The sequence below is a fragment of the Pelophylax lessonae genome, assembly GCF_965119305.1.
Source record: "Pelophylax lessonae genome assembly, chromosome: 1".
Classification (NCBI taxonomy): Eukaryota; Metazoa; Chordata; class Amphibia; order Anura; family Ranidae; genus Pelophylax; species Pelophylax lessonae.
In genome coordinates this window covers 71,489,702-71,505,581 of record NC_138768.1, presented here as the reverse complement: position 1 = coordinate 71,505,581, position 15,880 = coordinate 71,489,702, and the positions used below count along the sequence as shown (strand labels likewise).

The 15,880-nt window shown below is 47.4% G+C and overlaps 1 protein-coding gene across 1 annotated transcript in view; it reads left to right on the top strand.

The window, feature by feature from the left end:
- The window catches only part of ADAMTS12 (ADAM metallopeptidase with thrombospondin type 1 motif 12), a 788,736-nt gene extending 776,151 nt beyond the window's left edge, over positions 1-12,585 (top strand). Inside the window, exon 24 of the mRNA XM_082272461.1 lies at positions 12,274-12,585. Within this exon, the coding sequence (XP_082128587.1) occupies positions 12,274-12,416 (143 nt within the window). The 3' untranslated portion in view covers positions 12,417-12,585. The remainder of the gene's footprint in view (positions 1-12,273) is intronic.
- Positions 12,586-15,880: the final 3,295 nt, after the last annotated feature.

Here is a 15,880-nt window from a genome sequence, read left to right as displayed (position 1 = left end):
CTTGTGCACAGTACCACTATACACAAGTTCAGATGTTTTTCCTGACTGCAAAGAACCCAAAAAAATGCCTTCTATTAAACCGGCAAGGTGTTACAGCAGCGAAGCCATATTCCCGTGCTTAAAGTTTTCTAATACAAACAATCTTTTTTTTCTGGTTCTGTACATGCTACAGAGCTGAAACTTCACATGTACACTTTTTAGACCCCCCAGATCTGAAATCCAAAGCCATGCTTGGCTGTTCTACATATCTCCTAGGGGCTTTGTGCGTCTTCTACTGACTTAGAAAAATTCTTTGAATTGTCTGATGGATGTGCTGCTTATGTTAGGCATTGATCAATACGAATTCCTGCGATATAAAAGATCAATATTGCAAATTGTGATTTATCTTTAATTATTTCTTTGAAACTTTGCCTCTTGTGTTTGAAGTTTCTCTTGCTTGCAGGACAGAAATAACATTGGACATTTCACAGTCAGTTTCATACATGGTTTCAGAGATCTTTGATGTTAATGTGTTCGAGCAGTTGGTGTCTTTCTTTTTGATTTGGCCCATCTAAACACAGCAGAAAAGAAGAGTGAAGCTAATAAACTCGAGATGGTAATTTAACAAAATAATTTCAGCAAACATCCTAAGGCAAGGACTTCATAATCAGTTGCTAAGTGGTTGTTAGTTTGAATCCCAACCATGGCACTACCTCTCTGGAGTTTGCATGTTCCCCCTGTGCCTGTGTGGGTTTCCCCCCGGTTCTCTGGTTTTCTCCTACACTCCAAAGACATGCTGGTAGGTTAATTGGCTCCAGTCTAAATTTGCCCTAGTATGTGTAGGTATGAATGTGAGTTAGGGACCTTAGATTGTATTGTAAGCTCCTCAACCACCTTGGCGGTAATCCCGAGCGTGACTCGGGGTTGATTTTTCATATCAGGAGCGGTAACCCCGAGTCACGCTCGGGGTGGATTGCAGAGAGCGCAGCGGTGTTCTCTTACCTTATCCTGGCGATCCAGCGATGATCTCTCATTGCTGTGACCGCCAGCCGAGAGTCCCGCCGCTCCTCCGTCCCTCCGTCGGTGTGATCACTTCCTAGTTCTGTTCCCTGCAGCAGCAATGCTGCATGGGAGCGGAACTAGGGAGGGAAATTCAAAAAAAAAAAACGTTGCACAAAACACAAAACACATTTTATATTATATATATATGTGTGTGTGTGTATATATGTATATATATATATATATATATGCTCACACACACATATATATATATATATAAAATTATATTATTGATTCAATTATAATTCATGCATTATATATATATATGTGTGTATATATATATATATATATATATATATATATATATATATATATATATATATATATAATACCAGAAAAACTATCAGCGCAAACCAAAATATAACACAAAACTAATGTGTGTGAATATAGTGTGGAAAAATATCCTCAAGTGTGTAGATGCTAATCCGGCAGCAAACACCAATCGTGTTCACAAATCACAAACCATACAAATAATACAAAAATGTGCTGCGCCAGAAATCACACAAATAAAAACAGTGATAATATGTGATAATAATAGATGAAAAACAGTTCATAAGGCACATAATCGTGCTAGTGCTCCAATCAAAGAAATCTCCAAAAGTCCCAGTGTTCAACTGAAATGTGATCCAATCGTGATAAGCAACGAATATTGTGAACACCGTTTAGTGAATCCCTCCACCAGACAGATAAGCCTCTCACCTTCCCATCAGACCCAAATGGGCCAGCAATCACATAACATGGATAATGGATTTCCAGGAAAGGGCCTCTCTACTGTGTAGCTCCAGGGATTCCAAGATATATGTGGGGATAAGAATGGGACAAAATCTAGTGCTCTCCGTATATATATATATATATATATAAATCAGCTTTATTGAAGAGATTAAACAAACTCACATTGGGGCGTGTCCTGGACATGGCGGAGTGAGGTCGCACTTCTTTAGAGCTCCCGCCGTTTCTCCCTGTCCACCACGTTTAGACTGCCAGATATTACCCCGGAATGAGCACAAGCCGTAGGAGAGGACCCAGGAAGCCTCTCCGTACATCACCCGGCGCGGAGCTACACAGATACTTCCCGGGGACCCGATCCTCGGCAGCCCGCACGGGACAGGCCCGGACGCGTGGGGCCTCCCCGGGACGCATGGCGTCGGCTCCGGCTTCCCCGGCTACTCCCCGGCTGGACTTGGGGTCTCCGCGTCTGCCGCCCGCTGCTCCCCCCTTGACTGCTGCCTTGCCGCTGGGAGATGCAGGTGACTTACGGGCACTGATCCAGGCCTTACCTACAAAAAGGGACTTTGAGGCCCTGGCCCTGAGACTTGAAGAGGCCCACGCCAGGGACATCCAGGAGGTTCGCTCGGAGGTCCGGGATCTTACTGACCGGGTGATCGAGGGGGAATCTTCGGTCCAATCGTTGGAGGCGAGGGTGGCCCTGCTGGAGACCGCTCGAGAGGTGCAGGCGCAACATGTCACCGACTTGCAGCTGCGCTTGGAGGAGATGGAGGACCGCAGCCGCAGAAACAACTTGCGGCTGCGTGGGTTGCCTGAGGCCACGGAGCGAGATTCGTTGCAGTCCACGGTCCACGCCATCTGTCACCGCCTGGTTCCGGACATCCCTCCCGCATCGTTGGAGTTTGACCGCGTACACCGAGCCCTGGGGCCCCGGTCCTCCGATGCCGATCGGCCGCGCGATGTTATCTGCCGGCTGCACCGCTACACGCACAAGGATGCCATCATCAGACAAGCCTGGGAGGCGGGTGAGGTCGACTTCGATGGAGCCAAGGTGAAGATCCTGCCGGACCTGTCGCGGGCCACCCTGCAGCGTAGAGCCCTGCTGAGGCCCCTTCTGGATCGTATTCGGCAGCTGGGCTGCACGTACCGCTGGGGCTTCCCCTTCGCCTTGACGATCCGTAAGGGCCAGACGTCGATGACACTACGCCACCCAGATGATCTGCAGGCGCTCTTTGCCTTCCTGGAGGTCCCCCCGTTTGAGATTCCCAATTGGCTGCAGCATCTCCCGGCCCCGGGACGCAGAGCGCCTTTTACACCCGGGCGGGAAAGAGGTCTTCCATCACGTACTCCGCGGGGTCGCCGCAGATTGATCCCTGAGCCGGCGACAGCGGTGAGGGAGGACTGATGCGTGCTGTTCCTGGACTGTTGAGCCTTCCCCTGAGGTGAGCCTTTATTCCTTTTTACCGGAGCCCCTGGGCTGGACCCCCTCACTTCCCCCTGCCCGACAGTTTTAACGCCCTGCATAGGTCGGATGGACTTTGGTGACTTTGCAGATGCCTTGTGGACATGAGCCCGCCTGTGCCCTCATTGCCCCTTGCTTATATCTCCACCGCTGGGGTCTCCCTCCGCTCCCTCACCGGCCCCCCTACATGTTGTGACCGGGTCCCTTCCCTGGGGACTGTCTTTCATGAGGCTACGCTGTTCATGGACTGCCCCGCTGTTATCGGACTGCCCCGCTGTCTGCCCCCCCCGTCCTCCCGGACTTCTTGGACACGGTGGTCACCCCGCTTGCTGTTACCGATGCTGGTGTGGACCGTTGCTGTGAGGGCCTTGGTCCTTAGTCTGCTGCTTCTGAGCTTTGTGCTGCCCCGTGTTCGCCTGGCCCCCCCTAGTTGATCCTATCCCCAGTGACTTTGTGCTGTCCCGAGATCGCCTGGCCCCCCCTAGTTGACCCTATCCCCAGTGACTTTATGCGGTCCCGATATCTGATGGCTCCCCCTCGCCGGCCCTGCCCCCAGTGTCTTTACCATACGTGCTTTGCTCGGAGGGGGGCACGGGTTCTTTGGCTACCTCCGTGGGACTTTGATCTACTGCAGATACATGGTGGCGGGGTTTGGGGGAGGGGGGTTTTTGAAACGGGTCTGGACTTCACGTGCTCTCGGGCTGGGCGAGGTTACTTTTGCTGTGGTTGGGGGTGGGTGGGGGGCCGGGAGGTGGGGCTGGAGGGGGGGGGTTGGTGGGTGGGTGGTCCTGCCCTTCCGGATCTCGTTCCCTAAGCTGGATGGCGGGTTCTGCGGGGGGAGGGGGGCGGGGGGGGTCTCGGGGGGGGGGGTGTGCTGTGGGCGGAGGGTGGAGCTCTGATCTGATCTGATTTTGAAGGGGGGGGGGATTGGGATTGCGGGGGGTCTGGCTCATGTATCTCTGGGTTGTTGTTGTTTGGCTTATATCTTGGGGGGGGCATATGATCAGCAGCCCCGCACCTCCGAGCCCACTATAATGGAGACGCCGGCCCTCTTTTGGGGGCAGGGCTTTTTTAGGGTTTGACCGGCGGGGGCCTTCCCCTCTAGCTCCGGTGGCTTGGAGAGTGTGGTTCTGTGCGATTGGCCCCCGGGCCCATTCGATGGCAGCTGTCCTTGCCCTTTCCTGGGGGTTTTTTCAGGGCGGAGGGTGGCTGTCGTGGGCTGTGCTCATTGCACTACAGTTCAGTTTAGAGTGTTTTACCTTTCTACTGTTTTTTGTGATTTTGCACTTTACTACTTGGCAGTCTTTTTCTTTTTTGTGTTGGGGCGGCGGGCGGAGGGGAGGGTTTACGTCCCCCTCTCCCGTGTGTCCCCTTTTCTGGTACGTATCAATGGATGGGGAGAGTTCTGGCTCATGGGCTCGTCTCTCCCGCTTCCGTTTTTAGTTCTCAGGTCTTCGTCCCCAATAGGCCTGCGTCCCTAGGTGTGACTCCGCCCTCTTAGAGGAGGGGTCTCGGGACGTCTTAAAGTTTGTATCTTATCCACTACCACTTCTACGTATCCTCTCCTGTTCTCTGTCTTTTTCTTCTCCCCACTGTTCCCCCTGCCTTGCCCTACCGGCACTTGTCCTTCTTCCACTTCTACCTGCTTCCCTCCCTCTTTCCCCCTTATCCCCCCTCCACCCCCCTTCTACCACAAGTCTCTGCTCGGGTCACCTACCCTATCTCTCTTATCCCCTGGTCCTCCCCCTTCTCTACTCCTGGGTCTCTTGTCCTTCCGTCTGGCCTCATGGATCCCGTGCGGGTGACCACGCTCAATGCCAGGGGGCTTAACGTGCCCGAGAAGCGGCGTGTCCTGTTGGGAGAGCTTAAGCGACTACGTGCAGACGTTGCTTTCATACAGGAGACGCACTTTAGGGAGGGTGCGTTCCCCCTCCTGCAGAACAGGTTCTACCCATGCGTATATCATGCCCCTAATGCCGAGGCCAAGTCTCGAGGGGTTTCCATTATGATTTCTAACCGGCTCCCTTGGACCTTGCGGGCCCGTGAGGTGGACCCTCGGGGCAGGTTTCTGTTCCTGAAGGGACTCCTGGGCGAGGTCAAGGTCACACTTGCCACGATTTACGCCCCTAATGTTCATCAGGAGGTTTTCCTCCGCAGGTCGCTGAAGTCCTTATTGGATTTCGCGGAGGGCAAACTCATCCTGGGCGGAGATTGCAATATCCCGCTGGATCCTCGCTTAGACACCTCAACGGGCCTCTCGTCGGTCCCTAGGGGTACGCGCAGACAGATCCATACCCTGCTGCACGACCTTCAACTAGTTGACGTGTGGCGGATTCTTCACGCTGGTGAGAGAGATTACTCGTATTTCTCCGCGCCACACCAGGTTTACTCACGCATTGACCTATTCCTCCTTCCGCACAGACTGCTTCAGTCGGTCGTGGGGGTGGAGCTGGGCACTATTACCTGGTCGGACCATGCCCCGGTGACCCTGACGGTCAACCTCAGTGGCACGAACAGGGTTGCAGACTGGCACTGGAGACTGAACGAGAGCCTTCTGCAAGTGCCGGAGGTGCTTGCTGACGTCACTCAAACTCTGCGACTGTATTTTCAGACGAATGTGGAACCGGACAGCGACCCAAGTGTGCTGTGGGAAGCGCATAAGGCGGTGATCCGGGGGGTCCTCATCCGCCATGGGGCGCGCCTCAAGAGGGAGAGGGAAGCTACACTGACAGACCTATTGGCGAAGGTGGCGAGTCTGGAGGCTCGTCACAAGAGGGATCTTGACCCTGTGCTGGGAACGGAACTGACGCGCCTCAGGGATCAGATTGCTGACCTTCTGCGCTATCGGGCCAAGGCGGCGATCCAGCGCGGTGGAAAGATTAGCTATGAATCTGGGGACAAGTGCGGCAAGGTGCTGGCTCGGTCCCTCCGAGAGCGACAGGCTGTGTCGTACGTCCCCCATCTGATCGATGCTACTGGCTCTAGGGTGCACCTGCCTGCGGACATAGCACAGTGCTTCGGGACTTTCTACGCTACTCTTTATGGCTTACCTCAGCAGCCGTCCCGCCTGATCCCGCTCTCCTCTTATTTGGATGAGATTTCCCTGCCGCAACTCTCCTCTTCGGACAGAGAGACACTGGACTCCCCTTTCACTCAAGAAGAATTGGTGGCGGTCATATCCTCGGCGAAAAAGGGCAAGGCGCCTGGACCGGACGGCTTTACAGTCGCCTACTACCAGACGCTTCATCCCTTGTTGGCGCCCCACCTGTTACGGCTTTTTAACGCGGTGGGACGCACCTGTGAGTTCCGTGAGGAAACGTTGAGTGCTCACATCTCGGTCATTCCCAAAGAAGGGAAGGACCCCTCGGCGTGCGGCAGCTACCGCCCGATCTCGCTGCTCAATGCGGACTTGAAGTTTTTCACAAAACTTCTTGCCCTCCGCCTCCAGTCCTTTTTGCCGAGCCTGATTCACTGGGACCAAGTGGGCTTTGTTCCCACCCGTGAGGCGAGGGACAACACGACCAAGGTCATTGACCTGATCCATCGGGCCCGTGTTAGCCACACGCCTTCTATTTTTCTAAGTACCGACGCCGAGAAGGCATTCGATAGGGTTAGTTGGCCCTACATGTTCGAGGTCCTGCGCCGTTTCGGCATTGGTCAGCAGATGATGGCCTGGATTCGGGGGGTCTATACCAATCCGGGGGCGAGGGTAAAGGCAAACGGGATCCTTTCGGATCCGATCCGCATCTTCAACGGTACCCGTCAGGGTTGTCCCCTTTCACCCTTGCTATTTGCCCTCTCCCTTGAGCCCTTCCTGGCCCGGGTGCGCGCAAACCCGAACATCTCCGGGATACGGGTTGGAACCTCCACTTGCAAGGTATCCGCCTACGCGGATGACCTCCTCTTCTCACTCGCCCAACCCTTGATTTCGTTGCCCTGTCTCCTGAAGGAATTTGAGACGTACGGGGCCTTGTCCAACTTGAAAATCAATTTTTCCAAGTCAGAGATCATGGGGGTGGCCCTGCCACCGGATCTACGGGATTTGTTAGCCAAAGACTTTCCATTCCGCTGGGCCTCGGAGGGACTCCGGTACTTGGGCACCTGGCTCTCCCCGGATCCGGCGGATTTGTTCAGATTGAACTTCCCGCCTCTCCTTTCGATGATTCGCTCTCTGCTCGACACATGGTCTAAGGGTCTCCACTCGTGGTTTGGCCGGTGCAACATCTTGAAAATGTCAGTCCTACCGAAACTCCTCTACTTATTTCAGACACTCCCGGTTCACATCCCGGCGTCCTTCTTCGGCAAGGTCGACTCCGCCTTCACGCGTTTTGTCTGGGCCGGTAAGAGGCCCCGATTGGCCCGCAGACTCCTGGTCCTTCCCAAGAGGCACGGCGGTGTTGCCCTCCCCGATGTCCGCCGCTATTATCAGGCGGCACATCTGGCACGGTGGGTGGACTGGGCTAGACACGCCGACCTGAAACAGTGGGTGAGTCTGGAGGCCTCCTTGTTTCCATTATGTCTGTCCAGGGCTCCCCTGATTCTGAAGGACCTCCCGGCCGAAGTTAGACGACATCCCACCTTGGGCCCGACTCTTCGGTCGTGTGCCGTGGTGGTGGCCTCCAGGGGTCTGGTGAACAGTCACTCCCAGCTGTTCCCGGTGTTGGGAAACCCGCGGTTCCCCCCGGGCTGCGCAGGGGATAGATTTGCTACACTACTGGCGGAGGGAGTCTTCCAGGTCTCCCACTTCAGGGAGGGCCACGAGTGGATGTCTCTCTCCCAGCTGACGTCGATGACGGGACGCTATCGCTTGACTCGGTGGCAGGCGTTACAACTTCTGCACTTTCTGCGGGAACTGGGGCCCCCGACGCGGTTCGGGGGGGACCTTACCTCGTTGGAACATCTACTGGTAACTGCGGGAGCTCTGCCCCATGCCCTCTCCCAGATGTATGAACTTCTCTCCGTGCCGCCGGAGGGCTTTGTCCTCCCGGGCATTTCCAAATGGGAAAGAGAGCTTCAGAAGACATTTACTGAATCGGAGAGGCGCAACATTATCAGGTTTTCTCTCAAGTCATCAATCTGCACCCGCATCCAGGAATGCAACTACAAAGTTCTCATGCACTGGTACTATACTCCAGACAAACTGTGCCGCATCTTCCCAGAGGCGACGGATAGGTGTTGGCGTTGTCTGCAGGACAGGGGCACCCTATACCACGTTTTCTGGAACTGCCCCTTGGTACGGGGTTTCTGGTCGGAGGTCCGTAGGATCTCCCAGCTGATGACGGAACGCACCATCCCAGATGATCCGGCCTTTTTCCTGCTGCACTGCACTGGCATTGCCCCTAAGCGCTATAAGCGCTCAGTACTTCGCCACCTGGCGGATGCGGCTAAATCCTGTGTAGCCCTCTGCTGGAGGAGCACGTCCCCTCCTACGATCCCTCTCTGGCTGCGTAGAGTCAAATGGCTTAATGAATTAGAGGATCTGGTCCTTACGGCTCAGGGCAGGAGGGAGCAATACTCCAAAACCTGGGCTTGCTGGAATTCTTTTATCATGTCTGCGGAGGGCTTGGCCCTGGGCGGGGATGCAGGTCCGCCCGCGGACTGACCGGTGCGGTGGTCACCCGCGCGGGACGTCTCTACCCGTTTCCTACAGGCCGCGCTTCCTCCTCCTCCTCCTTTACCACCACCCTCTACTACATCTGTTTACTACTCCATTCTCTCCTCTGCTCCTCTGTCCCCTCCCGCCCCTTCGTGAGCCCCCTCCCTCCTGTCTCCCCCCCCCTTGTCCCACCCGCCTCCCCTATCTGACCTGGGTTTTACTTAAGCGTCTCTGTCTGGTACTTATGAAGTGGTTACCCCTATTGCATAAGTGTGCATTACTCCCTTTTTTCTTTTTATGTGTCACTTACCTTGTGGTCGGCCATCATGGGACTTATAGGTATACCAGTTTACACCAAGTCATTGTTATGGAGCTCTACTTATGTATGTGTGTTTTGATGATGTGATTGTTGATGTTAACCTCTGATCCTTCATGTAACCTACATATTGGACTTGTGTTCTAATGCATACTTTGTATGATGGTTATATTACATTTGATCAATAAAAGAAATTTGAAAAAAAAAACAAACTCACATTTGCAGGGCACTCAGCCGTGCCTGCTTTGCTGACATGTAGTGTAGATAGTGCTCCGGAGAAACGATCTGCGTCGGCCACGCACGCTCCGCCCCCCGTGGCCGACGCAGATCGTTTCTCCGGAACACTATCTACACTACATGTCAGCAAAGCAGGCACGGCTGAGTGCCCTGCAAATGTGAGTTTGTTTAATCTCTTCAATAAAGCTGATTTATATATATATATACGGAGAGCACTAGATTTTGTCCCATTCTTATCCCCACATATATCTTGGAATCCCTGGAGCTACACAGTAGAGAGGCCCTTTCCTGGAAATCCATTATCCATGTTATGTGATTGCTGGCCCATTTGGGTCTGATGGGAAGGTGAGAGGCTTATCTGTCTGGTGGAGGGATTCACTAAACGGTGTTCACAATATTCGTTGCTTATCACGATTGGATCACATTTCAGTTGAACACTGGGACTTTTGGAGATTTCTTTGATTGGAGCACTAGCACGATTATGTGCCTTATGAACTGTTTTTCATCTATTATTATCACATATTATCACTGTTTTTATTTGTGTGATTTTTGGCGCAGCACATTTTTATATATATATATATATATATATATATATATATATATATATATATGTGTGTGTATATATATATATATATATATATATATATATATATATATATATATATATACACACACATATATCTATATATAATATATAATGCATGAATTATAATCAATAATATAATTTTATTATATACATTATATATTAAATAATAAAATAATATTATTGATTCGATTATAATTCACGTGTTTGTGTTTCAAATTTATCACATCTGGGATGTCTACTATAGTCTTGTTTTGGTCAGGTTTAAGTCAGTAATTACTAAGAATTGTAGGCCTATAATACATAACGCCAAATTTCCATGAAAACAATTGTACCGCTTTTGGTATGTAATTCCTGACATAATCATACCGCCAGGGAGGTTAAGGGCAGTGACAGGATAGGTGCATAACTGAAATTGAATAAAAGTGCGCTGATAATATGTGAATATTGTAAAGCTGCAACCAAGAAACTGTGCCTAGTGAAGTATATGTAAATAATGATTGGTGCGCTAAACAAGAAAAAGTAACTATAATGCTCAACTAAATAAAATGTTGACATATAAAGTGACTCTTCTTAAGTGAAATATTAATGAACAATAACAATTCATCAATAATTAAATCAAAAATAGCAACATAAAATTGTCTTTTGAGTGATTCAAAACAAATTGAAAGTCCATCAAGTGATAACAAAATTGTGTTCTGAAGTGATATAGTGACTGTGCTTGAAGTATTATTCCAAAAAGAGTGACTTCCGCGTGAATTAAGATCCCAACACCAGCTGCTTATCCTGCTTACCAGACATATGTATCTCTAAGGCAATAAATCACCGCAAATGGCATGCAACTCCACCCTGGTGTGGCCACACAATCGAGCCTCTTACCGGATGTAGCAATGTATATGATCATAGGATATCTCCTTTGGTTCAATCAGGAAGTGGTTATTGGCTATCTGCTTGGTTGTACCCAGATCCCCGGGATGTGTACTCCTCCTGTTGACTCCAAGGGTTACATGTAATGAATGCAAATAGACCACCCGTAGTGCATTATCCTCGGTTTATTAATAAAAGAAAGGGCAATTGTACTTACAGGAAAAAGGTCTTGCATAAAGCGTACATGGATGGAGCCTTTAGTAATCCTATGTCCGGCTGCAGCCTGGACAACTGGATGATGTGGGTGGCGGCGGGCTGCAGCCGGACATAGGATTACTAGAGGATACATATGTCTGGTAAGCAGGATAAGCAGCTGGTGTTGGGATCTTAATTCACGCAGAAGTCACTCTTTTTGGAATAATACTTCAAGCACAGTCACTATATCACTTCAGAACACAATTTTGTTATCACTTGATGGACTTTCAATTTGTTTTGAATCACTCAAAAGACAATTTTGTGTTGCTATTTTTGATTTAATTATTGATGAATTGTTATTGTTCATTAATATTTCACTTAAGAAGAGTCACTTTATATGTCAACATTTTATTTAGTTGAGCATTATAGTTACTTTTTCTTGTTTAGCGCACCAATCATTATTTACAGGATAGGTGCATAACCTGTACAGCAATGTGAATGTACAAAATATATGTAAAGTACTGTGTAAATTGAAGACACTATAGAAGTACCTGAAAGTATAAAAAATAACCCCATTGCTTTTATGTGGCATATGTAAATACCACTAGACCATGCACCATGCCTAGGTGCAAGCAAGGAAATACAGGCTACTATCAAATAGCCTACAGGGCCAGGCAGATGGGTGCTCACCTCTGCAACATCATTGTGGAAAGACAGGTACAACAAGGGCCAGATTCCAGGGTAAATATTTTATGCACAGCACTGGGGTAAGTGGTTTGCTTCTTTGACTGGCAGAGAACTGTCTCTCTCTGGCCATGCCTGTATTGTCCCCACCCTGGGGTTTGTTATGCCAACTTTGGCTTGTTAAGTCTGGTGTCTACTGCCTGAGGACATCCATGCTCTTCTAGATGGCCTTCTGGGCCGTCATGACTGTGTATGCTTCTGCTGCAGAGTTCGACTGGTTTATATCACAGTTCATAGCACAGGAATGAAGAAGCATGGAAGGGCACCAAGGGAATTTGATTGGGTGTTAGGACCATTGTAGTTTTGTATTTCCACTTTTGCCCTGGTTTTCATTAAATATTACACATGAGACACTCCACTTAGGCCCCATCCTGGTATACTCTTCTTTACAGAACAAAATAAAATTCAGCATCAGGCCCTCCAAAACTTAATTTCCAAACTTTAGTAAGCAGACGTATTCCTGGCAAATTACCTGTATGACAGATTTGTTTGTTTTTATCTCCTTGCAGATGTTCTATCTTGTAAGAAAGACAAGCTGTCAATTAATTTCTGCAATACTGTGAAGTCTATCGGGAAGTGTTCCTTGAAAGCCATTCAGTCTCAGTGCTGCTTCACGTGTTCCAGGCAAGTGGAGTCTCTACAAGGAGGCTGAGTGATTCATCTGCCTCATCAGGCTGGTTCATTCTCCATCTACTGCAATAAATAAACTGAGAGTATCACATTCTAAAACAAAATCTATGAATGTCCTGCTAAAACAGAACCAAGTTACCTATTTCTCAGCACAGGACCTGAACTCATTATTTGGGAACCAGCTGGACCTTAGCCCAAGGTTTTATTCCCAAATTATAGTGATATTATTGGACAATCTGGTAAGGTGAAATCAACAGGGCTATTGACAAGCACAGTGGTGCCTATGAATCAACGTAAAGCGAAAGCACTCCTAAATATGGCAACTGCCGACGACCAATATTACGAACAGTTCAGTGCTGCACCAGTCTCTGGGGAAAATATACCAGCTCTGCATTTTACCCATGCTCAGAAGTGATTGTTTATAAGTCAAAAATGAAAAAGCAGTTAAGCATTGAAAATATATAAAAAAAAAAAAATCCTTATGGTGCTCTACTTTCAATAAAGTTATACAACATTTTTTATCATGGAGGATCATAAAGGTCACAAATAGATATGACTGGATACTTTTAATACTTTTAACATTCTTGAAAAAAAGGTGTTTACGCCACCATCAAATATGGTCAATAGTTTTACTTTAAAAAACAAGAGTACCGTTTAAAGTCAATTTCAGATGTAGTGATAAGGTATCCTAAAAAGACACCTATTACTCTAGCCCAGCCTTTCTCAAACTTTTTAATGTGGAGGAACCCTTGAAAATCCTCCTGTTCTCAGGGAACCCTTGTTAACAATTACTATATGTAAAGCTTACTGTACTTTAGTGCAGTGTTTCTCAACCTTTTTTCAGTTGAGGCACCCTTTAAAATTATAGACAATCTAAAGGCACCCTCTAAAATTATTGACAGTCTTGAGGCACCCCATTCTAATATGTAAAAAAATGACTAATCAGTTTACACAATGCAGCAACATCCACACGTAGGACACCCAACGTTAGAGGTGAATTATTCTTCCAAAGAAAAAGAGCTTTTGCACACTGGTACTGACTAGTATTCCAATGTTTCTCTTCTCCCTCAATTTCTCTCTCTCAGCCAGCTAATATCACACCGGTGCTGAGGGAGAGGGGCACAGGAGGGTCAAACAAGGATGCTGCGGAGCCAACAGACATCCTCCTTATTAACTGATGACATAATTTGTTGTTAGGATGCCAATGTCTAGAAAGTCGTAATGGTGCACAATGAAAACCCATGGCTTTGTGTAACTGAAAGGCAGGTTTGATTCACCTTCTGGCTTGTTTACAATTATATACATTTTGGCAAGGAACCCCTGAAGAAACCTCAAGGCACCCTGGTTGAAAAAGGCTATTTTAATGTAATGGTCTAAAGGAAGAATTATCCTCTTTCAGAAAGTTAAAGAGATCACTGGTGTCAGTGGTTACCTATCTATAAGCCATGCATTGCTCCTGGCTCAAGGAGACCTTAGCAACCTCTACAGCAACTTTTCTCAACCTTTTTAACAAAGAAGAACCCTTTAAATAACTTTCCGGGTTTTGGGAACCCCTGCTAAAAACGACTATATCTACAACTAATGATACATTAGTGTGATGGCCAGTGTGAAGAATGCTCCTTACACTTGTGGACATTGGGAAGAATTACCCTTTTAGAGACAGCTAAAAAGATCAATGGTGTCAGTGGGAGTTTATCTGAGAGGCAGAAATTGCTCATTGCTCAAGGAACCCCTAGAAACCACTGGAGGAAACCCTGGTTGAGAAGAATATGTTCATGAGTGTTCCTCACAGAACAGAAGTAAAAAAATTAATAAATAAATACAGTATATGGTGTACATTACCGCTTTTCTTTTTTTTTTCTCTTGCCTCACATTTCAAGTAAATTGTATGATGAATAACAAATGCAAAAAAAAAGTTACCTAATTGAGAAACACTAGAGTGTAAGAAATGATCTTAGAAGTGTGTGTTTAATAGTCAACAATACAAAAGCAATTAGTTACTGAAAGTTAAAAACAAATCTTGTGGGGCCCAACTGTAACACAGTTATATAAGGACATTTGTATTATGGAGGAATATACAGCAACCAAACCAATTCAGTACTTTAAATATTCTACAATAAATGTATTGATTTTAACTACCCATTTGGCCCTCTTGTATTACTAACCTTTAAACATACACTTCTGGGTATGGATAGTTTGTTACTTTGTTGAACTACCCAAATTTAGTTTTACTTGTTGCATATTTTAGTAGTCATATAATTAGCTCCAGAAGACCCAAATTAAAAGTCTTATGGCAAATTTGGTCACATTTTCAAAAGCATTTAATCTATAATGCAGAATTTCATCTTTAACGACATAGATTGTAAACACTAGTTGGTTGAGCAATAATAATTCTTAGCTAGGCAACTTGAGATATGTAAATGCTATGAAGTAATTTCACGTCTTGATGCTACCTATTAGTGTCCTAAGGTCTTAGGAAGACACTAAATGGACAACACACTGGGGTTGATTTACTAAAACTGTAGAGTGCAAAATCTGGTCCAGCTCAACATAGAAAACAATCAGCTTCCAGGCTTTGTCAAAGCTTATTTAAAGACGCTGATTGGCTAGCATCCACCCCTGCACCAGATTTTTCACTCTCCAGTTTTAGAAAATGTAACCCCACTGAATGGCCAAGATCTAGGAAATAATGGGCTCCACATACTCACTAGCCAAGAGCGTTGGTATGGCAACACATATTATGCAAGAATTGGCACCTTTAGCTTTGAAAGTGTATGTAAAGCTGAACTTTTCTTAGTTTTGGACAGAGTGGGGGGGGGGGTAGAAACCCTGTCAGGTTTTCAGTGTTGTCTTTGCATCCATTTTAGGGGTTGGGGGGGTTGGTGACAATTACTATTAGTGCTTGTGACCATTGTTAATGGCACAGAAAGGTATGGGAAACCCAAAGTGTTTTATTTTCATGGGAACAGGACACAAGGTAAAATGTTCTATTGGGAACAACTGTTCTCCAAACATTTGTTTAAGGTGGGATAACCTCTTAAACCAGTGGTTCTCAACTCCGGTCCTCGGGACTCACCAACAGGCCAGGTTTGCAAGATAACTAAATTACTTCACAGGTGATCTTATTTGCTGCTCAGGGATTGCAGTATTCTAGTCTGCATCTCCCCAAGGTAATACTTAAAATCTGGCCTGGTAGTAGGTCCCGAGGACCGGAGTTGAGAAGAACCACTGTCTTAAACAGATGTTAGGTACAGGAAGTGAAGGGAAATCTCCCTATAGGAGTCTAAAGCATCCCTACCTATGCAAACCAAAAAAATATATATATATTTTTTGTTTTTGTTCTTTTTCTTCATATATTTTAACCATTAGAAAAGGTTATTGGTTGGTAAAGCATATAACCCCTTGATACCGTGTAATGATTAAGGTGTACTGTATAAAGATTAACCTTGAAAAATGTATATTCACATCACATTGTGTGTTTTTCCA